The sequence below is a fragment of the Eretmochelys imbricata genome, chromosome 20 (genome assembly GCF_965152235.1).
Source record: "Eretmochelys imbricata isolate rEreImb1 chromosome 20, rEreImb1.hap1, whole genome shotgun sequence".
Taxonomy (NCBI): Eukaryota; Metazoa; Chordata; order Testudines; family Cheloniidae; genus Eretmochelys; species Eretmochelys imbricata.
Window position 1 is genome coordinate 5,476,616 of NC_135591.1, and position 24,073 is coordinate 5,500,688.

General features: G+C 63.2%; 1 protein-coding gene across 1 annotated transcript; it reads left to right on the forward strand.

Annotated features, from left to right (window-relative positions):
• Positions 1–1,245: 1,245 nt before the first annotated feature.
• ITGB7 (integrin subunit beta 7) lies at positions 1,246–21,859 on the forward strand. The gene is made up of 16 exons (XM_077838274.1): positions 1,246–1,353; positions 6,852–6,936; positions 7,859–7,932; positions 11,373–11,574; positions 12,442–12,612; positions 13,319–13,560; positions 14,575–14,733; positions 16,677–16,772; positions 16,858–16,947; positions 17,386–17,526; positions 18,137–18,330; positions 18,851–19,068; positions 19,320–19,536; positions 19,858–20,066; positions 20,368–20,528; positions 21,006–21,859. Exons 2-16 carry the CDS (start codon positions 6,855–6,857, stop codon positions 21,069–21,071), a joined length of 2,322 nt encoding a protein of 773 aa, XP_077694400.1. The 5' UTR covers positions 1,246–1,353; positions 6,852–6,854; the 3' UTR covers positions 21,072–21,859.
• The last annotated feature ends 2,214 nt before the right edge of the window (positions 21,860–24,073 follow it).

The window sequence follows — 24,073 nt, forward strand, 5'->3', positions numbered from 1 at the left end:
ACCCCCTACTGAGCCCCCCCCAGCCCAGCTCCCCCTACTGAGCCCCCCCCGCTCCCTGCAGCATGGGACCCCCGACTGAGCCCCCCAGCCCAGCACCCCCTACTGAGCCTTCCCTCCACCCTCCTCAGCATGGTACCCCCTACTGAGCCCCCCAGCCCAGCACCCCATAGCGCTGTGCTGGGGCATTGGGGGCCAGCACAAATTGCGAGGAGACAGCGCACCCTGCTGAGCCCATCCCCTGCTCCCTGGGATTTCCGGGGCGTCTCTCACCCATGTACTGACCAGGCCCCACCCTGTGAGTGGTGACAGATCTTAGTCCGGGGGGGCAGGAGGGGCAGGGTGCAGAGCCCCTTCCCCCCCCATGCGGGGTGCAGCCTCCTGTGTCCCTCCCAGCTGGCTCCATTCCTGCAGCCTGGAGGGGGGTTCATGTATCTCTCCAAGCTGGGGGTGGGGGCGGGGGGGATGCAGGCGTGGCGCGGGGTGGGGGGGCTGCTGCAGGAGGCAGTTAAAGCTGAAAAAACCCTCTGTGGCCACAGGGGCGGGAAGTTTTCTAAGAGCCAGAAACCAGCACAATGGGGGGGGGGGGGGTTCACTCAGCCTGAGCAGCTGCGACCTGCCCAGCCTCACACCTCCATGCTCTGCCCACATCCACAGCCTCCCTGCTCCCCCAGTCCTGCTCACAGCCCCCACCACGGCCATGCACATGCCCCACTTACACATACGTGCAGCCCGCTACAGACACGGTCACGCCTGCCCCCTCCTGCATACATACAGCCCCCCCTCCCCCAGACGCTTGTACATGTCTGACCCATGCTCAGTGTCCCCCTCTAGTGGCTGGGCCACAGAAGAGTTTCATGGACTGCTATTGCCTTACTGGTGCCCCACAGAAGGTTTCGCTTCTGAACCCAGAGGCTGCGAGGTCAGGCCCCCGGGGTGTCACGGCCTGACCATGGGCATCAGTCCTGACTACTGGCCCAGCCCTGGGCTTCCCTCCCAGCCCTGCCGACACCCCTCAGTCCTGCCCGACAGCCCCCCCCCACTGGCCCAGCCCTGGGAACGCCCCTGTATCTCCTTTCAATCTTCACACGGCTCTTTCCTTCTCTCCCCCAGCCCCCTGTGCTTCCCCACCCAGCCCCCACGGCACCCTCCCCCTTGCTCTCCCCCCCACAACCATTTCCACTGCACTGCACGGCTTTGGTTTCCTATCACAAAAGATTCATGCAAATTGCAGCCAGTGCACAGCTGCCTTTGAAGGAGGAAGGACTGTGGCTAGTGCAGCTACACAGCGCCCCACGGCTGGCCGGTCCCCAGGAGACGTTGGGACCCCCTTTCCCGGGGGCTCCATTCAAGCCGGTGAGTGCCCTTGTTTGCTATCCCACTGCTGGAACCAACAGCCTGGGTGCTGGGGGGTCTGAGCTGTGCGTGTTGACCCAAACAGCTGTCCGGGGCTGGGCGGGTCAGGGGCCGCAGCGGGGTGGGGGGTGGCGTGACACTGATCTGTGTCCAGTGGCCCAGATCTGACAGCCTGGCTCAGGGGGAATGTAGGGAAACTGACACAGCGGCTAGACTCTCCCAACGGGACTGCTCACTGACCCCTCAGGTAGTGGCTACTCCTGCCCTGAACAAGGTGGGTTCTGAACCCCGGCACTTTCCATCCCGCCCAGTGTCATGGTGCATATGCCCCATACTGATAAAATTCTCCCATTTGCAAACATTCTTCCTTTTACATCTTGTTAAATGTTCCCTTGCGCTTATACTGTGAGAGCATGAAAGGTGAACACCCGATCCACAGCCTCTTTCTTCCCGAGAACGAATCTAGCTTTCTCTTTTTGTATCTTCTATCTGTTTCTACCTTTCTTTCTCTATCAATCCATCCCAATATACACCATTTCTTTCTTTCTTTCTTTCTTTCTTTCTTTCTTTCTTTCTTTCTTTCTTTCTATGTAATGTACTCATCTCCTTAGTATCCAGGGCCCCATCTGTGCTGCTTTGCACACACAGCTGGGATCGCTGCCCCCCACTACCCCAGGCCGAAGAGGGGTGTGTCTCTGCCGGCCAGGCCAGAGCCATCCCCCACTTCTCGGGTTATGAGACACAGCACTTGTCCATGGGGCAGGGGTCTCCACCCAGCTCTGTGCTCTGCAACGGGAGTCGGCCGTTGCACCTGGCATCAGAAAGTCGCGAGGCTGCAGCTGGGCTGGGGTGGCTGCACCTGGGGTCTGGGAGCTGAATCCCACGGGATGAAGGCTGCACCGTAGATTCCAAGGCCCACTGAGATAGACTAGCCTGACTCCACAGCACAGGCCTGGGACATCACGCCAGCCAGCCCTGCATCCCCCCGATCCCCGGGGGCTGAGCTAGAGCCAGGGCTGTAGAGCGTTGGACCAAAATCAGCCTCAGCTCCCCCTCAGTCTGAGCCTGCTAAATCCTCTCCACTTTGCCCCAGGGGTGGGGTGATATTTCCCCACTGTGGGCAAGGAGCCCGATCTGCCTCCAGCCAGCTCCATGCTCTGTCCATTCACTGTCGGGGTTCGCACAGCTGTACCAAACCCTGTCTTACCCGGGTGTGGTGCAGGATGCTGTGAGGTCCCAGGGCAGACAGATCCCCATGCAATGGGGATATAGAACCTGTGTGATCCAAAGGCTTTGATCCCACCCCTGCCCCGGCACTGCCATGCTCTGAGGCCCATAAAAAGGTGACCAGCAACGGGCTTTTAGCTTCTTGATGTTGAATGTGCAAGGTCTGGGGAAGGGTCTGTGAAAGCCAGAACTGGCCTTGCTGTTTGTTTGCGTGTTAGAAAGTTCAATTTTTTTCTCCCCTGGGAAACGCTAAGGAAGACTAGGGAGCTGGTGGACAGATGGGCTCAGACACTGACTGCAGATGCTGAGAGGGGGAGAGATTTGTATTCAGTTTGTTTAAAACCCTTAGCTGTCTTTTCGCCCCTATGAAACTCCAGCACCCAATGAACTCTGTGGAGAAAAGCGTTCTTTGTTAAATTCGAGGTTTCTCAGCCTTCGGGTCCCGGCTAGCCAATTCACACCCCAGAGACCCCCGGCCCCAGGAGCAGAAAGCTGTGATGCTCATTTCAAGCTGGTCTGGTGTAAATTTGAAGCAATTCCATTATTTCCAGGCTAGTCTGGGTGGGAACACTTGTACCCAAACCGACCTGAGCTGAGGTCAGGAACAAACTGCCTTTCACTCCACCAGCTTTAGCTGCTCTGATTCCGAAGGGGAGTACTCACACCCCGAAATGGCAGAGTTGCTTTGGATTTGCCCTTTTTGCTGCCAAGCCTGTGTGTGGATCGGCCCTGAGGCCCAGGGGGAATCAATTCAAACCTTTATTCTTTCATGGAAAAATTCGGGCAATGTCCCACGTTGGTGAACGCTCCTGTGGACGTCTGGCAGAGGGCTGTGCCAGGAGACAGACCTTTGTGTCGTGCCCTAGGGTGCGGTTTGGGTGTTGTACCCCACTGGGGAGTGGGATATCTGACCCCCATCCCATGCCCGAGCCGCAGATGGGTTGTTGCAGCCTCTAACCAGTGAGTTTTGGGTCTTTCACTCCCTCTGGAGCATCTTGTCTTTTAGCTCTGGTCGTCCCCGGTTCAGTGCCTGGTGGGTTGGGCCAGGGGCTCTCAGCAGGGTTGGAAATTCGTTCCCCTAAAGCCAGGGGCCCTTTCCCAGGGCGTTGCTGGCCTCTGTGTCACGCTGTGGGCTGGAGCATCGAGGATGTTGTTTGTCACTGAGTTTTTGTTATTTCCGATTTGTAGACTTACGGGAGCCCTGGCTCCCAGCTTCCCGCCCCTCCCCCGCTCTAACTGATTGGACCCCACCCCCTCCCAGAGCTAGGGATGGAACCCAGGGGTCCTGACTCCCAGCGCTAACTCCCTACACCCCACTCCCCTCCCAGAGCTAGGAAAAGAACCCGGGAGTCCTGACTTCTCCAGCTCCCGCCCCACTCTAATTCTCTAGACCCCACCTCCCTCCCAGAGCTAAGAAGAGAACCCAGGAGTCCTGACTCCCAGGTCCCCCTGCTCTAACCGATTGGACTCCACCCCAAAGCCAGGGATGGAACCCAGGGCTCCTGACTCCCAGCTCTAACTCCCTACACCTCACTCTCCTCTGCAAGCTGGGAAAGGAACCCAGAAGTCCTGACTCCCAGACCCCCGCTCTATCCACTAGACCCCACTCCCCTTCCATCTCCTCCTAGAAGTTTGGTGCTCATGGGAACAGAACCAGCCCCAGGGGCCGGCTGGTTGCAAAGGGGAAGTGCTGCTCTGCAGCCGAGGAACTAGCAATGAGCTAAATGGTGCCGCAAGAGCTTTGCTGGGGACCAAAGGCTGGTGGGGGAGTCAATCCTGGGCCCGACGGGCTGCTGTCATGGCCTGGTTAAATGCGAACAGTGCAACCCCATGCCCTTTAACCCAGGCAAATGCCAGGCAAGGTGGACGCCCAGGTGACTGCCTCCAGAGCGTGGGCTCTGTCTGGGGATGCTGTGCCCCCAAGAAGGATTTAGGGGCCATTGTAGATAATCGCCCCAGTGTGAGCTCCCAGCATGACACCATGGCCGGAAGGGTCAGTGCGGTCCCTAGGCGTTGAAGGGGACTGGTAGGCAAACGTAGGGACGCGCTCGCACCTCTGCGCCCGGCGCTGTACTGGAATCCTGAGGCCAGTGCCGGGCGCTACGCTGCCGGGGGTGGAGCGAGTTCAAAACACAGATCCAGGGGCTGACAAAGAAGCCTTTTGATGAGGGGCTGAATGGGAGAGAAGGCTGAGAGGGAGCTGAGCTGTGTGTCCGGTACTGACATGCCGCAGAGAGGGCTGAGGGCTGGAGGCTTCTCTCCACCTCGCTGCCAAAGGAAGCTGCCTTTTAAAACCAGGCTGGGGCATGTTCTTTTAAGAGGTCGGCTCTCAAAATGAGCTGGGGGCAGTTCTCTGATTAGCGGATCGCAACAGCCCCGTCTGCCCTTGGAATCGCTGAATCTGTAAGATCCAGTTGCTAGCAGTTGCAGTTGCAATAAGATGCAATTTCCTAGCTGGGAGGGGCTGGGTGTCAGGACTCCTGGGTTCTAGTCTCAGCTCTGCAAGGGGAGTGGTGTCCGATGATTAGAGCAGCAGGGGGCAGGGCTGAGTGTCAGGACTCCTGGGTTCTATTCCCGGCTTGGCCTTGGACGCATTCTGCATCTGCGAAATCAATCACCTTCCTGTTCCTCGCCTGTGCGTCCTTAGGAGTGGGTGGGAGGCTGGATTCATTCGTGTCTAGCTCCAAATCCCCACCAGCTAGAGGGGGAAACTGAGGCACAGAGCAGGGCCACGCCCGGTGAGTCAGCGGCGGAGTTAGGAACAGAACCCAGGAGTCCTGGGTCTAGTCATGTGCTCTGACCACCTGCTTCCGCTCTGCCGTGATCGCGTGTGGAGGGAAAGTTGGGCGAAACCTGTGCTAACCACAGCTCCTGCCTCTGACAGGCACCTGGCGTGGGGGGAGCAGGGGGAGGCTCTGGGCAGGGCTGTGACTGCGGCCCGGCTCTGGGCTGCCTCTGCTCATATCCCTTAGGTAGAAAGGAAGCATCAAAAACTCGGGGGCGCGGGGGGAGGCCTGGGCTGATGTGGTCACACAGTGCACGGGGAGAGGGCATGTGCGGGAATCTCCAGGGCGGTGTGTAGCTGGGCAGGCGGGGGCATGGGTTTGAGCCAGTGTCCTCACTGCAGCAGAAGCGGTGGGGTTTGTGTGTGTCAGCTCCTTTCCCCACAGCCCCCCCGGGGTGACCCCAACCAGCTCCCTGGAGGTGAAAGCCCCTGGGCCCCGTCTGCACTGGGACGGCTCCCTCCCAGGCCAAACGCCACGGCTACTGATGCAGGGACGCCAGAGTGTGTGTGTGAAGGGTGTGTGGCGAGAGGCCTGGGTGCACGTGTAGAGTGTGTGTCTGGGTGTGTGTGAGTGAGTGTTTGTTTTGTCCTGGTGTGTGAAGGGTGTGTGAGTGAGGGGGCCTGGGTGCACGTGTAGCTTGTGTGTGTGTGTGTGTGTTTCTGGGTGTGTACAGGGGGTGTGTGTGAGGGGCCTGGGTGCACATGTAATGTGTGTGTGCAGGGCAGGTGTGTGAGGGGCCTGGGTGCACATGTAATGTGTGTGTGTGTGTGTGCAGGGCGGGTGTGTGAGGGGCCTGGGTGCACATGTAATGTGTGTGTGTGTGTCTGCAGGGCGGGTGTGTGAGGGGCCTGGGTGCACATGTAATGTGTGTGTGCAGGACGGGTGTGTGAGGGGCCTGGGTGCACATGTAATGTGTGTGTGTGTGTGTGCAGGGCGGGTGTGTGAGGGGCCTGGGTGCACGTGTAGTGTGTGTGTGCAGGGCGGGTGTGTGAGGGGCCTGGATACATGTGTGTGTGTCTGGGCGTGCTGTAGGGAGGAGGCCATTTACCACACTGCATCCTGTGTCCCTCCCTCCATCTGCATCAATACAGGGTTGAGAGAGATTTTCCATCGTTCCTGGGGTGTGGGGGGGGAAGAGGGGGCAGGGGGGAGAGGTTCTCCAGTATTCCCAGTGTGAGGAGGGGGGGTTCCCTGTTGTTCCCTGTGGGAGCTGCCCAGAGCTGAGCCCCTGTATGGATTGGGCCCCATCCTGGAGCTGCCTGGCCCCAGGGAGTGGTCTAGGAATCCAGACGGTGTGTGTGTGTGGTGGGGGGAGAAGTGAAACTCCCCAGGCCAGGGTGGGGGGCCAGGCCGTGCCCCCCGCTCAGCACTTTCACTTCCCCATGGCAGGGAGGCCTGGCTCTGGGCAGGAGACACCTCTGCCTGCAGCGGGGAGGGCGGGCAGACAGCTGCCCCCCACCCCTAACCATCTCCCCTCTCTGCCAGACCATGAGGGGCACCGGGCTGGCGGCGGGGCTGGGCCTCCTGCTGGTGCTGGCGATGGGGCAGGAAGAGAAGGCGCTGGAAACAGGTAAGGAGAGGAGATGGGGGTGTCGGGGTGGGGGGCATGGGGCAGCATGTTGCTGGAGGCAGTGAGATGGCGGGGGGGGGGCACGGCAGGAGACTTGTCTCTGGTTTGTCTGGGCCCTGCAGCGGGTGAGACGCCTGTGGGTGCTGGGGAAGGGACTGGGGGTGTCACTCAATCCAGGGGCAGCGTGTGGGGAGCCCTGGCCTGTGTCCATTTTGGGGCCCCATCGGTGAGGTCAGGGAGAAGCCTCTGGCTGAGTGGAACCCACCCATTGCCCCGCTCCCCCCCGGGGTAGCCCAGTGTAGCCCCCCAATCCTTGCCCAGCCCTGCCTTGTATCCCAGCCTGTCCCCTGCTCACCTGCCCAGCCCTGTCCTCCAAGCCTCCCCGCCAGCTTTGTGCTGCCCCCTAGCCTGCCCCTCAGCTCTGCCCCCCACAGCCCTGCCTCCCCCAGTCCTGCCCTGCTCCCCCCCCCGTCCCCCAGCACGGCCCAGGACACTAGTCCAACCTGGCCTCACTCCTAGTCAAGGCTTTTGCCATGGCAGGGTTGCTCTCCTGAGTGCCCGGCTGCAGGGCAATGCATGTCTGGGGAATGGGAGTGATGGGAGGCGGGCTGGGGGCTGTAGGTCACGGGCTCTGAGCAGTGGGGGATGCGCAGTGGGGGGCTGTGTGGTGGGGGACAGGGTCAACACAGTGGAGGTGAGGGTTGTATGGTTGGGGGACTGTACAGTCGTGGGGGGCTGTGCGGTGGGGAGGGGGGGTCTCCCCAGTGGGGGGGGGTTGTATGGTTGGGAGGCTGTGCAGTGGGGGGCTGTGCGGTGGGGAGGGAGTATCCCCAGTGGGGGGGGTTGTATGGTTGGGAGGGCTGCGGGCTGCGCTGTACGTTGCGGTCGGGGTCACTCGGACGGTATCCCCGGTTCCCTGCAGGCTCCTGCTGGCCCCGCGCCTCCTGCCGCGACTGCATCCGCTCCCAGCCCAGCTGCGCCTGGTGCAAAGCGCTGGTAAGTGCCCATGGGCACTGGGGGGAGGGAACACACGCGAAGGGATCCCCCCCAGCTGAGAGCAGAGCCGGCTCATTGAGCAGCCCCACGGCCCCCAGGGAGCCCAGCTGGGGCCAGGGGCTGGGCCAGGGCAGGAAGGATCCTGCTGCCCTTGGGGGCCCTGGGATGTTCTGAGCTGCAGTTGGCGGGGTCTCCTGCTCTCCTCCCACGGTACCTTCTCTCTGGGGGGCTCCTCTCCCCTCCCATCCAGCCCCTCTCTGAGCCCCAGACCCACTCCCCCTTGGCCTGAGGTCCACCAACTCCAGAACAGGGACCCCAGGATGCTGCCAGCCCCACTCGTCTGCCGCAGCCGGACGCCACGACCCCCTGAGCCTGGAGAACAGCCCCCAGCTCCACCAGTGCCCCTCAGCCCTGACCCACAGCCCTCTGCTGTCCCCGCCCTGGGCTCCCCCCACACCTAGCTACGCCGGTGCCCCTCAATCCCGCCCGCTGCTGTCCCAGCCCTGGGCTCGCCCCACACCTAGCTACGCCGGTGCCCCTCAATCCCGCCCTCCGCCCGCTGCTGTCCCAGCCCTGGGCTCGCCCCACACCTAGCTACGCCTGCGCCCCTCAATCCCCCCCCGCGGCCCCCTGCTGTCCCAGCCCTGGGCTCCCCCCACACCTAGCTACGCCTGCGCCCCTCAATCCCCCCCCGCGGCCCCCTGCTGTCCCAGCCCTGGGCTCCCCCCACACCTAGCTACGCCGGTGCCCCTCAATCCCCCCCCCGCCGCCCCCTGCTGTCCCAGCCCTGGGCTCCCCCCACACCTAGCTACGCCTGCGCCCCTCAATCCCGCCCTCAGCCCGCTGCTGTCCCAGCCCTGGGCTCCCCCCACACCTAGCTACGCCTGTGCCCCTCAATCCCCCCCCCCCGCCGCCCTCTGCTGTCCCCGCCCTGGGCTCCCCCCACACCTAGCTACGCCAGTGCCCCTCAATCCCGCCCTCCGCCCGCTGCTGTTCCAGCCCTGGGCTCCCCCCACACCTAGCTACGCCTGCGCCCCTCAATCCCCCCCCACACCAGCCCCTGCTGTCCCAGCCCTGGGCTCCCCCCACACCTAGCTACGCCGGTGCCCCTCAATCCCCCCCCCGCCGCCCCCTGCTGTCCCAGCCCTGGGCTCCCCCCACACCTAGCTACGCCTGTGCCCCTCAATCCCCCCCCCCGCCGCCCTCTGCTGTCCCCGCCCTGGGCTCCCCCCACACCTAGCTACGCCAGTGCCCCTCAATCCCGCCCTCCGCCCGCTGCTGTCCCAGCCCTGGGCTCACCCCACACCTAGCTACGCTGGCGCCCCTCAATCCCCCCCCCGCCGCCCCCTGCTGTCCCAGCCCTGGGCTCCCCCCACACCTAGCTACGCCTGCGCCCCTCAATCCCCCCCCCGCCGCCCCCTGCTGTCCCAGCCCTGGGCTCCCCCCACACCTAGCTAGGCCTGCGCCCCTCAATTCCCCCCCCCCCACCCGCCAGCCCCTGCTGTCCCAGCCCTGGGCTCCCCCCACACCTAGCTACGCCTGCGCCCCTCAATTCCCCCCCCCCCCCCGCCGCCCTCTGCTGTCCCAGCCCTGGGCTCGGGCTGTCAGACAGAAGTGACTTCTCATCCTAGCCGCGGCCTCTGATTCACCCTCGACCTTTTCCTGTTCTTCCTCTGGCTTCTCACGAACTTGGTGTTTGTGAAAATAACACAGTGAGTCAGGCCGACTCGGCTCTCCCCCACCCCCAGCTCTGCCGGTGCCCCTCAATCCCGACCCGCAGCCCCCTGCTAGCCCGGCCCTGGCCCTATCTGGAGCAGGCACCTGTTAGTGCTGTGGGCTTTGGGGCTCGTACAGGGGGCCTGGAGCTGGATCCCCAACATCCCCCTCTCTGGGCGCCCCCCTCCCATGCAGCCAGAGCATTACCCCGAGTGCCGGGGAGCCGTGCAGTCTGTGTCCAGCTGCCTCGGCCCCCCCAGGCGCGATGGGTAGGACCCCCCCATGCGGAAATCCTCTCTGATGCGTTATCCCAGCCGGGGGGGGTCCCAGCTGGCGTGTGACAGCAGCTCACCACATCCTGCCACCCAGCAGGGCAGGAAGCCTGGGGAGGCGGGGGGGTGGGGGAATCTCCGAGCGTGAGGGGGTCGTGTAACTTAACAGCACCGTCCCCATCTCTCACCCCTTCTGGCTGAGGGGCTCAAGGTGCAGCACAGACAGGGGCCTGGGGGGAGAGTGTGTGTGGGGGGAGGGAGGAAACTGAGGCACAGAGGGGGGGGCGTGACTTGATGAGGCCCACACAGTGACGGTGGCAGAACTGGGAAAAGAGCCCAGGAGTCCTGCCTCCCAAGGCCCTATTGTGGTGGTTCGGTTTGGTGCCGCTCTGTCCTGCAGAGAAACCGGCGGCTTTGCCCTCTCGGGAGCTCGTGCCATGGGGTCTGGCCAGCGGGTGGGGGGTGGTGGAGCACAGATCCCTGGGGGACCCTCTGCCTCCTGGCACAGACAACCATGGGCACCAGCCACTGGGCCAAGCAGACCAAGCCCTTCCCTCCCCTCCGGGCATGGCTGGGCTGAGTGGAGGAGCTGCTGGCGAGGATGGGAATGGGGGACTGCCCCAGCAGTGCCAGATGTCCCCCGCCTTGCCTGCCAGCTCCACTTGCAGGGTGCTGCACATATTTGCCAGCCTTGAGAGGGGGCAGCGTGAAACCCCAGTGGTCCCGCCCTGGTGTGGGGCAGCAGGAACAGCTCCCAGTCACGCCCCCTGCCCGCTACGCCCATGCCTCCCAGCCATGCAGCTGGGCTGTGCACCAGTGTAACTGCTTGGAGAGATGGGTCAGTGCAACAGAGAGGATAAAAGACCTACTACCAGTGCTGGCCGAGGGAGCGCTCCCATAGCTCACGGGGCCGAGGAATGTGCGTTGGGAATGGAAGAATGGGGGCATCCAGTCCAGCTGTGTCAGTGGGGGCCGTCTGCAAAGGGCTTGGGGGGGCACGATGGTGAAAGCCCCCCAACCCCCAGACATCCCATCCCCCACTGCTAATGCTGTGGTTTGTCACCTACAGCAACAGGAAACCATCAGTGAGAAACAGATAAGATAAACGCCACCAGCAGCACGTCTCGCACATCGCGGGGTGGGGGGGAAGGGGGCAGCCAGCAGTGGGGGGTCTCCTGATAGCACCCTATCCCTAGGGGCTTGGAACGGACCACAGGGAGTGCCCCCTTCTGGGGCAAAGCGGTAGTGGGGTGCCCCCGCTGCTCTGCCAGTGGGCCTCAGAGTGGGCGAGGGAGCTGGGCTTGCCCAGCAGGTGCCCTGGGTGGTGCTGGTCAATGGGGAGAGACCTCGGGGGCACTCAGGGGGGGCAGCGTGTTGGGGGGAACAGAATTGGGGGGAGGTGCCTCCCGGCTGCTCAGGCTTGTGGGCTGAACCCCCCCCTCCCCGCTCCAGAACTTCACCAAGGTGGGCGAGTCGGATGCCACGCGCTGTGCCACGCGGGGGGAGCTGCTCCAGCGCGGCTGTGCCCTGAAGGAGGTGGTCGAGCCCCGGAGCCGGCACCAAGTCCTGGAGGACGCGCCCCTGAGCGACAGCGCCGAGCAGGAGACGGTGACCCAGCTGGCACCCCAAAAGATCGCCCTGTGGCTCCGACCCGGTGGGTCCCACTGGAGGGGGGAGGCTTGTGGTTAGAACTGGGCCCCATGCCAGGCTGGGGGGAAGAGCGGTGCTGGGGCCCAGCTGTGGAGCTGGGTCTTCTCTGGCCTCCCAAATCCCCTGCCTGGGGCTGCTGATGCCTGGCTCGCCAGCCCATGTCGGTCACCAGTCCCTGCCAGCCCTTTGCTGGGGTCCCAGGGGTTTGTGCACCCAGGCCACGAGGTGCTTCTGAGAGACAGGGGGTGTGTGCCTAGAAATACAAGCACTGGGGAGATAGTGATGAGACAGAGGGATGTGGGATGGATGGATAGATCGTGGGGGTGGATGGACAGGTATGTATGGAGCTGGGTGGGGAGACAGAGGGGTATGTATGGGGGTGGGTGGATGAGTGAGTAGGTGGATGAAGGGGGCTGGGTGGGTGACCAGAGAGGTGGGTGGGTAGACGGGTTGGTGGATGGGAATGGAGTATACATTGCTGGATAGAGTGGTATGTATGGGGATGGATGGATGGAGGGGGTTATGGGTAGATAGAGGTGTGGGGTGGCTGGATGGGTGGAGGATTGGGTTGGTGGATAGAGTGTTGGAGGAGTGGGGCAGATGGATAGGTGGAAGGATGGAGGGGTTGGGGGGATGGATGGAGGGGTGGATGGGTAGGTGGATGGATGAGGAGGAGGTGGTAGGTAGGTGGATGGCTGGTGGGGGATGGATAGGTGAGGGGATGGGTAGGGGGTGGGAGGTAGGAGGATGGGGGGATGAAGGAGTGGGGGATGGATGGAGGGTGGATGAAGGGTCTCCCCACAAGCCCCTGGCCTTGCAGCGTGATTCCCTGCTGAGCTGGGTCCTTGGCTTCCCCCCCTGCCCTTCCCAGGAGAGCAGCATAGCTTCTCGGTGCGGTTCAAGCGGGCCGAGGGCTACCCCGTGGACGTCTACTACCTCATGGACCTGTCCTACTCCATGAAGGACGACCTGGAGAACATCAAGAAGCTCGGCAATGACCTGCTGGCCGCTCTCAGGAACGTCACCAAGTCAGTGAAGATTGGTATGAGGCAGCACCCCACAGTGGGGCGATGCCCCCCTGTTCTCCTCGTGCTCCACTCCCCAGGCCCCCATGGGGTGATGCGCCCCCATTCTCCTCATGCTCCACCCCCCCAATTCCTCGAGGGGCGATGCCCCCACTGCCCACTCTGCTCGTGCTCCACCCCCACCCCCATGGGGTGATGCCCCCCCACTCTCCTCATGCTCTGCTTCCACCATGGGGTGATGTCACCCTGCTCTCCTCAGACTCTGCCTCCCCCACCCCCTGTGGGGTGGTGCCCCCCCACCCCTTCCTCACGCTTTGCTCCCCCACCATGAAGCACAGATGGAGCCATGAGCTGTGGGAACCTGGCCCCCTCCCTGGCCCCATAGTCAGAGCTCCATGGGGCTGGAGGGCAGCTGTGGGAGAAGTCAGGGCAGATGATACAGGGCGGGGGATGGTGGGTCTAATGGTTAGAGCGGAGGGGGCTGGGAACCCAGACTCCTACATACATACATACCCTTCCTGGTTCTGAGAGGGGAGTCTAGTGATTAGAGCAGGTAGGGGCTGGGAGCCCGGACTCCTGGGTTCCATACCTCACCCTAGGAGGGGAGGAGGAGGAGGGCTTCAGGGGAGGGAGGAGGACTGGGGTCCATCCGGCACAGGTGGGGTCCCCCTGTGGCGACTGTGGGGCCAGCATCTGAACCCGGCACCGCCTCTGCCCCGCCAGGCTTTGGCTCCTTCGTGGACAAGACGGTCCTGCCCTACGTCAGCACGGTGCCTGCCAAGCTGCGGAACCCCTGCCCCGACCGCTATGAGCAGTGTGACTCGCCCGTCGGCTTCCGCCACGTGCTGCCGCTCACCGACAACGCCAGCGAGTTCGAGAGCCGCGTGAGCCGGCAGCGCATCTCGGGCAACCTGGACTCGCCCGAGGGCGGCTTCGATGCCATCATGCAGGTGGCCGTGTGTGAGGTGAGCCGCCGGGGGGCAGTAGCCACGGGCTCCGGGTGGCGTGGGGGCGCGGGAGTCCGGCTGTTGGGCATTCCCTGCCTTTTCGTTGGCTCCCAGTATGTGCACGGCTGTGTGAGTGCGCAAGTGTGCAAATGGGTGTGTGCATGCACATCGCTGCCAGGGAGTGTGTGTGTGTGTCTGGGTGTGCACGCACACACGCGGGTGGGTACGTGTGCGTGGATGCCAGGGTGTGTATTAGTGTTGGTGTGCGCGTGGCTGGGTGCGGTTGGCTCTGTGTGTGCTCGAAGGGTGTGACTGTGCAGGGGGGGGGGGCGCACGCACGGGTTATATGTGCACGGCTGTGTGAGTGCGCAAGTGTGCAAATGGGTGTGTGCATGCACATCGCTGCCAGGGAGTGTGTGTGTGTGTCTGGGTGCGCACGCACACACGCGGGTGGGTACGTGTGCGTGGATGCCAGGGTGTGTATTAGTGTTGGTGTGCGCGTGGCTGGGTGCGGTTGGCTCTGTGTGTGCTCGAAGGGTGTGACTGTGCAGGGGGGGGGGGCGCACGCACGGGTTATATGTGCACGGCTGTGTGAGTGCGCAAGTGTGCAAATGGGTGTGTGCATGCACATCGCTGCCAGGGAGTGTGTGTGTGTGTCTGGGTGCGCACGCACACACGCGGGTGGGTACGTGTGCGTGGATGCCAGGGTGTGTATTAGTGTTGGTGTGCGCGTGGCTGGGTGCGGTTGGCTCTGTGTGTGCTCGAAGGGTGTGACTGTGCACGTGGGGGGGGGCGCACGCACGGGTTATATGAGCACAAGGGCACCTGTGCACGTAGGAGTGTGTGCATAGCCGGGGGAGGGCACGGGCTCACACGTCCGTGTGTGGGCACAAGGGTGTGCACTGCTGCAAGGCGTGTGAACAAAAGTGCACGCATGTGCCCCCGGGTCTGGGTCGATGTAGGGGGTGCGCAGGCTGGAGGCACCAGGGGGTGGCCATTGTACCTGCTCACCCCCCACCCCCGCCCCACCAGAAGCAGATTGGCTGGCGGAACGTGACGCGCTTGCTGGTCTTCACGTCAGATGACGTCTTCCACACAGCAGGGGATGGCAAGCTGGGTGGCATCTACCTCCCGAATGACAACCAGTGCCACCTCGACACTGACGGACTCTACAGCAAGAGCCACATCTACGTAGGTTCCCCCCCCACCCCGTTCGGTGCCCCTCGGGGGTTAATGGGGCCGGTCCCTGCAGCACCCTGCACCCAGCTGGGGGAGGCTGGGACGAGGACGGGGGCAGTGAGCATGCCCTGTAAAAGCGAGGGGTGCAGCCGGAGTCCAGGAACGGCTGCCCGGATGCCAGGGTTCTATGCCTGGGTCTGGGAAGGGAGTGTCGTCTTGTGGTTTCAGCAGTGGAATCTAGGCTGCCTCTTACTACGCCCGGAATGACCTTAGCCTTTTTCGCAGCTGACTCATATTCAGTTCGTGATCCCTGCTAACCACCACATTCTTTTTCAGCACTGACTCCCCAACCCGGCTGCAGTCATGCGTTTGATTTTTCCTTCCTAAGCAAAGTACTTTGCACTTGTCTTTACTGAATTTTAGCTTGTTGATTTCAGACCCGGTCTCCCATGTGTCCGCGTCATTTTGAATTCTAATCCTGTCCTCCAAAGTGCTTGCAACCTAGGGTGACCACATAGCAAGTGTAAGAAATCGGGTTGGGGGTGGGGGGCAATAGGTGCCTATATAAGAAAAAAACCCCAAATCGGGACTGTCCCTATAAAATCAGGACATCTGGTCATCCTATTGCAACCCCTCCCAGCTTGGTGTCATCTGCAAATGTTACATGCCGCTACTCCACTCCATTAGCCAAGGCACTAGTGAAAATATTGAGTAATACTGGACCCAGGACTTACCCCTGCAGGACTGCCCCCGCCCGGCCCCCAGCTCTGCCCTCCCTGTTTGAGAGCGAACCCTCCATAGCTTCTGTTTGAGGACGGGCTTTCAACCGCTTGTGCACCCACCTTATCGTAATTTCACGGAGACCGCCAGCTCCCTAGTTTGCATGTGAGACTGTGTGAGAAGCCGTATGAAAACCAAGCTACGGCGCTTTGACAGCTTCCCCCATCCGCTAGACCAGCAGCTCTGTCAAAGGAGGAAATGAGGTGGATTTGTTCTTGATAGACCCGTGCTGGCTATTCCTTATCCCCTAGTCAGAGGTGGGCAAACTGCGGCCCGCGGGACCGTCCTGCCTGGCCCCTGAGCTCCCGGCTGGGGAGGCTAGCTCCCAGCCCCTCCCTCGCTGTCCCCCTTCCCCGCAGCCTTAGCTTGCCGTGCCACCAGCACTCTGGCCCGCCGCTCCTGCTGGGCAATGCGGGCGGCGTGGCTGGCTCCGGCTGGGCGGTGGGGCTGCGAGCTCCTGCTGCTCTGAGCAGCATGGTAAGGGGGTGGGGGGTTGGATAAGGGGCAGAGGGTCCCGGGCGGGGAGCAGGGGGCGGTTGGATGGGGCGGAGGTTCTGGAGTGGGCAGGCAGGGGATGGGGAACAGGCCGCATTGGATAGGCGTGGGAATCCCGGGGGTGGGCTGTGAGCGGGTGGGGGCATGGATAGGGGTTGGGGCAGTCAGGGGACAGGGAGCAGGGGGGGTTGGATGGGTCGGGGGGTTCTGAGGGGGGCAGTCTGGGGGCGGGGGCCAGGCTGTTTGGGGAGGCACAGTCTTCTCTATCCAGCCCTCCATACTGTTTCTCAACGTCGATGTAGCCCTCGGGCCAAAAAGTTTGCCCACCCCTGCCCTAGCTGCTTACAGAGCGCTTGTTTAATAATTGAGTCCAGCAGCTTTCCAGGGGTTGAAGTTAGGCTGGCTGGGCTGGAATTCCCCGGGGCCTTTGTTGCCCTGTTCAAAGCCCAGCGCTATGTGTGCCCTTCTCCAGGTATCTCACTCGGCCTCCATGACCTCTCTGAGTTAATCGCGATGGGTTCTGAGTGCGCCAGCTAATTCCTCAGGCCCTGCCGACCCTGGGTTCCGTTCCTGTGCTGGGAGGGGTCAGAGCCCGGACTCCTGGGTTCGACTCCTGCTTGGATGCCACCCTGGGCTGGCAGTGCTGTGCGGTGACAGGTGGGCGCTGCCTCTCGTTGCAGGATTACCCCTCGGTCGGGCACTTGGCCCAGGTGCTCTCAGCCTCTAACATCCAGCCCATCTTTGCTGTCACTGGCTCCACGCTGCCCGTGTACCAGGTGAGGGCGGGGGTGGGCCGGGGGCGGAGCTGGGGGAGGCGGAGGGGGGGGCTCACTCTCTCACCCGGCCTCTACCCCGCTCCAGGAGCTGAGCAGGCTGATCCCCAAGTCGGTGGTGGGGGAGCTGAAGGAGGATTCCAGCAACGTGGTGCAGCTCATCTCTGACGCCTACAATGTGAGAGGGAGGGGCAGCTCAGGGGGAGGGGATGATGGCATGTAATGGGGGTGGGGCTGAGGGTTTTGAGGGATCCTTGAAGGCCCCCCCTGGCCCCAGCACCCAGCATATACCTGCAGGGCGCCCTCTGGCCTGGGCACCCCATGCAGGGTCTCCTTGGCATTAGTGGGGGAGGTGGAGGGGCTGGGTGGGGGTGTTGCCTAGTGGTCAGAGCAGTGGGGCCTGGGAACCAGTGGGGCGGGTAGAGGGGCTGACTACCCAGCCAGCTGGCTGGGGACTTGGAGGGGCTGGGTGGGTGGTAGGAGCTGGGGTGGGCGTGGAGCTGGCTGGAAGCTGGTGGGGCAGGCAGGGTGGGTGAGCCAAGGAGGGTCCCTGCAGCCTGAGGACCCCCCTGCTCCCGCAGCTCCTGGACGGCTCCCTGTGCCCCTCTCCCGCCAGAGCCTGTCGTCCACGGTGAACCTGGAGCACTTCCAGCTCCCGCCCGGCGTGAGCGTGGCCTACGAGTCGCACTGCGAGGATGCCACCCGCTCCCTCGGGGGCCACAGTGGGGTCTGCTCTGGCGTTCGCATCAACCAGATGGTGAGCCCCCCCCTTCACCCCACACCGAGCCCTGCTGGGCTCTGGGGACCCCAGGCTGAGCTGCCCCTATGGCCTGGCTCCTCTCCCCGTCTCTGACACCCTGGGGTGGGGGAGGGCAACCCAGCCCAGTCCCTCAGTTGGGCCACCAGGCTTGGAGGCTGGGGTTGTCCTGGGCAGTGTTAGGACAGCCTGACCCACTGAGGGGGAGGGGGGGCTGGGTAGCTTGTCCCAGTGGGGAGAGAGGACAGGCCAGCTCAGTGGGGGGAGGGGGGCTAGGGGAGACAGGTGAGGGGAGGGGGCAGGCTCGCTCGGGGGTGGGGGGAAGCTGGGGGCCCGCTGAGGAGAGGGGGCAGGCTCGCTCCTGGGGTGGGAAGCTGGGGACCTGGTGAGGGGAGGGGGCAGGCTAGCTCAGTGGGGGGAGGGGAGCCCGGTGAGGGGAGGGGCAGGCTGGCTGGGCGGGGGAGAGGGCGGCAGGCTGGCTCAGTGGGGGGAGGAGGGCTGGGGGCGGGGACAGGCCAGCTCAGTGGGGCATGTGGGGGGGGTGTCTACTCTAGGCCTCGTGGCCGGGGGGGGGGTGTTTACCCCTCCCCCACATGCCCGTCTCCCCCAGGTGAATTTCACGGTGACGGTGCAGGCCGACACCTGCCTGGAGGGTCCGCACACCTTCGCGCTGCGGGTGCTGGGCTTCCCCGAGGAGGTGCACGCGGAGCTGCAGACACTGTGTGAGTGCCCCTGCAGCCAGCCGGAGCCCCACGCCACCCACTGCAGCGGGGGCCACGGCACCCTCACCTGCGGAGTCTGCAGGTAAAGCCCTGCCCAGACGCTGGGGAGGTGGGGGGTGGGGGGGTGCAGATTGGGGCAGGGGGAACAGACTGCTCAGCAGGATGGGGTTGGGAGTCTGGCCTGGTGTGGGGCTGGTCGTGGCCTGGGCTGCAGGGAGTCGGGGGGCATCCCTGCTGAGCGGGGAGGGGCACTGGGGGCAGCCCAGAAGAGTGGGGGGCTAGGAGGGGGCAGCTAGGCTGTGCGTGTGTGTTGGTGGGGCTGCAGGCCTCTTGGCCCAGTGGCTTGGAGGGGGGGTAAGAAGAGGGGGGGGTAGGAGGGGGCAGCTAGGCTGTGCGTGTGTGTTGGTGGGGCTGCAGGCCTCTTGGCCCAGTGGCTTGGAGGGGGGGTAAGAAGAGGGGGGGGTAGGAGGGGGCAGCTAGGCTGTGCGTGTGTGTTGGTGGGGCTGCAGGCCTCTTGGCCCAGTGGCTTGGAGGGGGGGTAAGAAGCCCCCCCGACGTGTTCCCCTGACCGCCTCTGGCCCGCCTCCCCCACTGCCTTGCAGCTGCAGCCCTGACCGCGTGGGCCCGCTGTGTGAGTGCAGGCTGGCGGACGCCGCGTACCTGCAGGAGGGGTGCCGGGGCCGGAACGGCACGGGCCTCCTGTGCAACGGGAAGGGGCAATGCGTGTGCGGGCAGTGCCAGTGCAACAGCAACGTGCGAGGGCAGCACTGCGAGTGCGACGACACCAGCTGCGAGCGGCGCGACGGGCAGCTCTGTGCAGGTGAGGGCAGCGGGGCCGGGCGGGGGGCCTGGTTGCCGGGGCTGCCGGGCTTGGGGAGGCCAGAGCTCCGATGGGCTGGGCAGGCCCTGGGCAGCTGCTGCCTCGCCCGGTGGGAGAATGGAGGGGGGGAGGGTGGCTGGTGGGTTTTGCGCAAGGCGAAGGAGGAATAGAGAGAGGGGCCGGGTTGGCTCCCAGACCGGAGCGGGTGCTCGCCCAGGCTGACGGCACCCTGCCCCTGTCCCTCCCCGCAGGCCGGGGTCGGTGCCAATGTGGGAGTTGCCTGTGCGACCAGGGCTACGCGGGCAGCGCGTGCGACTGCAGCCTGGACACCAGCACGTGCCTGCAGGACGGCGTGGAGTGCAGCGGGCACGGACGCTGCCTCTGCAACAAGTGCGAGTGCCAGACGGGCTACTTCGGCCGGCTCTGCAGCCGGTGCCCGGCCTGCCAGACACCCTGCGAGGAGCACCGGTGAGAAGCGGGCAAAGGGCAGAGGTCAGGACGGAAACTCAGCACCGCCCACCCCAAGTGCCCAGGGTGGCAGCCTGTCAGTGCCCTAAGGCCAGGGGAGAGGGCCGGGTGGGGTGGGTCAGGCTGGCGGGGGCGGGGGCAGCGAGTGGTGGCAGGGGCTGGGGGCAGAGGGGGTGGCTCAGGACAGTGTATTTGTGTGGGGGGGGGGGAACGGGACGGACAGTGGGAGGGGCCGGCTGGGGATGGTGGACAGGGCAATGCAGGCAGGGGGGACCCTGGAGGGGCCAGCTGACTGCAGCTGTCTCTCTGGGAGCCCTGCAGGGACTGCGCAGACTGCAAGGCCTTCGGGACGGGCCCGCTGAGCCAGAACTGCAGCACCGCCTGCAACCACACCACGGCCACGGTGCTGCCCGAACCCGCTGTGAGCGAGCAGTGGTGCAAGGAGAAGACGGAGGACGGGCGGATCCTGCTCTTCCTGATCGAGGGCACAGACGGGGGCACAGTTCGCCTCACGGTGAAAGCCAAGGACGGTGCGTGCTTGGCCAGGGGGAGCCAGGGACGATGAGCACCAGTCGGGGTTGGGTGGGGGCTTGGGTAGAGGGGGTGACATGGGGCAGGCTAGGGGCTGGGGCACTATGCCCCAGGAAGGGTGAGCAGCAGGGAGAGCCCAGTGTGGGCCAGAAAGGGGGAGACCAAGCAGTCGGTGGGGGTACAGCGAAAACAGGGAGGCGGGATGCAGCTGTGCGGGCTGCCGGGGCGGGGGGGGGTGGCGGGGGTGCGGCGCGGCTGCAGGCTTCACTCAGGCCGGCGCTCTTCCTCCCCTCCCTGCAGCTGTTGCTGACCAGACCGCCATGATCGTGCTGGGTTTGGTCTCGGGCATCGTGGTCATCGGGCTGCTGATCATCATCGCCTACCGCGTCTCCGTGGAGGTCCTGGACCGGCGGGAGTACATGAGCTTCGAGAAGGAGCGGGAGCAGGCCAGGGGGAATGAGGTCAGGGCCCCACCCTTGCTGTCGGCGGCCCCTTCCCTCCCAGCTCAGGCCTTCCCCCTTGCCTGGCCCGTTCAGCCCTTGGCCACTGCCAGTTACTGTTACAGGGCCTGTCAGAGGAAGTGGCCTGAGGCCTGGGACCAGATGGGAGCCTGCGAGCTCCCTCACGCCACGGCCATCCAGTCCCAGCCCCCAGGCTGAACTGGACGGGTTCCCCGGGCCCGATGGCTCCCTACCTCCTTCCCCATGGGCTGCAGCCCGTATGCCCTGTGTCACGTGCCCCAGTGGGTGAGGACGCTCCAGCACCTGGCCCAGTCTCCTCCTCTCCGGGCCAGGCCCCCAGGTGGATCCGGCTCATCAGCCCCAGATGCAAAGCAGGGCAGCTACTTGTCCTAGGTCAGCGGGAACAGACCCCCGGTTCCCTGAGGCCACCCCACTCCTGACTCCCCTTTGATTCCAGCAACCTCTCTGCCCTCACAGGTCAACAACCCGCTGTACCAGAGCGCCACCACCACGGTCATCAACCCCAGGTACAACGAGGACTGAGGCATCATGGATGGCCAGCCACCAACGGCATGGGCCCCCAGATGCCACGCTACGGCAGCCACCCGGAGCTTGACTGGGCCTCTCCTGGAAGGGAAGGCGCAGGCAGAGGGCCTGCTGCTCGGCGGAATCTCACTCGGCTACCCGCTGCCAAACAGGCTGCCAGGTGCCCCCACTTGTCACTGGAGGAACAGGGTGCGGCCCTGGCTCCATTCTGGGGCCTGTCCCAGCCCGAGGCCTCCCTGCTTTAGTAGCCCTACCCTGCCCTCCCCTTGCAGCGCTAAGCCCCTGCCCCGAGCCTGCTGCTTCTCTGCCCCCTGCAGTGCGTCCGTCAGCGACCCCCAGCACCCAGAGAGCAGGAGCTGCTGTCCACGCCCAGCAGAAGAGCTCTGAGGTCAGTGACTAGCAGGAAGGGCCAGGCTACAGAGTGCCAAAGCCCTGCTTTTAGGGGCTTCTCTCATTTAACGGGGAGCACTGTAGGGCAGAGCCGAGCCAGGGGAAACTCATGGCCAACTGTGGGGGGCGTAATTGGAGCAGGGCTCTTCAGCACCAGAAGGAAAGCAGCAGGCGTAATCCCTCCTCCCAGCCGGGATCAAGAGCACCAAGCCAGTAAAACCCCACTGTGAACCGGGTGCTTCACAGCTACTGAGAGCCAGAATAAACCTAGGGAGCCTCTCCCTCTTTATCTCCTCCAGCACCCTCGGGGCTCTCAAATAATCCCCCCCCGCAGACGAGGAACTGCCTCCCCCACTTCGCTGAGTGAATACAGAGAGGAATAAAGGGCTGGGGCAGCAGCCAGCTCAGCTCTTGCGTGATGTTTTATTGTGCGCTGCCACTGACAAAGAGTTTCCTCGCAGGCACCGGGGCTGGGAAGATACAATGACCGGGGCAAAATACAGACAGGCTGGGGGAAATTTGCATTTGGCCCAGGTGTGGAGCAGGTCAAGCCTCTCTCTCCCCTACACTACTAACTGCAGCCAATGTTTTCACACACAAAAACTCAGTCAGGGCGAAGCGTGTGTGTGTGGGGAAGAGGAACACTCGCTCCCCTTCTCACTAAGTAGCTGTTTGTCAGTGGTCGCAAGGAGGTGTGTGTGGGGGGAGTCACACTTGAGAATCAGCCGCTCACACTCTTACACCCCATGTGTACGAGGCAACCAGCCTGCCTCTCTCCAGGCCCCTGCCCTGTGCTCTCACCGGCTGTCCTTTCGGAGGAGGGAGTCTGGGGTTACTCCACATCTCTTGTGCCTGCAGTGACCACCCCTTCCCCTAAGCACAGGTGCAGGGACTGAACCCAGCCCTGGTGACTCAAGCACAGAGGTGGGCAAATTACAGCCCGTGGCCCACATCGGGCCCATAGGACCATCCTGACCAGTCCTTGAGCTCCCAGCTGGGGAGGCCAGCCCCCTCCCCTGCAGCCTCAGCTCACCCTGCCACCAGTGCTCTGGGTGGAGGGGCTGTGAGCTCCTGCCAGGCTCTGGCCAGGTGGCACAGCTGCCAGTCCTGGTGCTCTGAGCAGCATGCTATGGGGGCAGAGGGGTTGGATAAGGGGCAGAGGATCCCAGGGGGTGGTTGGCTAGACGTGGGAGTCCTAGGGAGCCCCATCAGGGGACAGGGATCCCAGGAGGGGGCAAAGGAGCAGAGGGGATTGGATGGGTCAGGATTCTGAGGGGGGCAGGCTTCCCTACCTGGCCCTCCATATGTTTCAGAACCCTGCTGTGGCCCTCAGGCCAAAAAGTTTGCCTGCCCCTGCTCTAGCAGCAGAAGCCTTTATGCTTGAAGCTAAATGTTCAGGCCCACAGGTTTTTCCACTACTGCCCTTAAGCCACGCTCCCTGGGCTAGGAGGGGGAGAAAAGGCCCCTGCTGGGTTAGCACCAGGTAAACTGGTATCTATATGTAGCTAATGGGGCCCTAGGGTTGAAATGAACAGGTGTGGGATTGTTCCCAGCCCTAGAGAAGCCAAGAGGACATAGTGGGGGTGGGGGCAGGTGCCCAAGTGGGGTTTGGTGATAAGAGAGTCTGGGAGGAGGTTCTGTATATTTCCTCATTTCGGCAGCTTCCCATGCTCAAAAGCAGAACCTCCTTGCAACTGCGTCTGCTTTCCTGACATAAACAAGTGTCAAATCCCACAAACGCGGGGGGAGGGGGAACCACAGAGCATCAGGAGAGCCAGCCCCAGCTGCAGGCTGCTGCTCCACAGCACATGGGAGAGCGAAGGTCCCAGCTTGGAAGCCCCCTCAGCAGAGGGGGCAGGGAGGGCCCCGCAGGACAGAGGCTGTAGTGTTGGAAGTCAGGGAGCAAAGCTTCCCCCTTGCAGAGCAGGCAGGCAGGCAGAGAGAATCAAGGGGCAACGCCACCCAGGGCCACATCCTGTTACACGCCTGACAAACCCAAGGTACTGATTAAACACAGAAATTGTGACAGCGCATTACCCCAGTGCTCCGGACTGACCGTGATTAGGCCCAGGAGGACATGCCAGACCCTCTCATAGCTAACTAGGCAACGAGATGCCAAAGAACCAGAAATGCTCCTCTAATCCCCAGCCACGCACCTTATGTCCTATCACACGAGGAGGGCTGGTACGCACTTTCCACCATCCTCGCTCCTGTAACCAATATTAATATCCACATTAGCTGACCCTGAGCCTTATGAAAAAGCAAAGTTGTGGCAGAAAGTTCCATGGGTTAATTAAAATCCATACTTACCATGGTGACAGCAGATTTTTGACCCTTTAGCTACTTGGGAGAAGTTCTTGGTTCACTGAAACTTAAAGGCCAAGATTGTGTTATTTATTAGCTGTCTTATGGGAACACCTAGGAGCCCAATGGGCTAGAACAATTTCTAGCGTGACTAGTGATTGCAGGCATCCAACCCTGGACCCTTTTAATAGGGTCTGATGTCCAGAACATTAAGTATTTGCTCTGTGAAAGCAAGGGCCCTCTAAAGAGCCTCACAGCTAAGCTCCCAAAAAAATCACTACTCCCTTTTTCATAAGCCTTGACTG

Coding starts and splice junctions, on each gene's coding strand:
- ITGB7 (XM_077838274.1), top strand. CDS start 6,855: ATGAGGGGCACCGGGCTGGCGGCGGGGCTGGGCCTCCTGCTGGTGCTG. Junction 11,575..12,441: donor CGCCCTGTGGCTCCGACCCG/GTGGGTCCCACT, acceptor TGCCCTTCCCAG/GAGAGCAGCATAGCTTCTCG. Junction 14,734..16,676: donor ACAGCAAGAGCCACATCTAC/GTAGGTTCCCCC, acceptor CTCTCGTTGCAG/GATTACCCCTCGGTCGGGCA.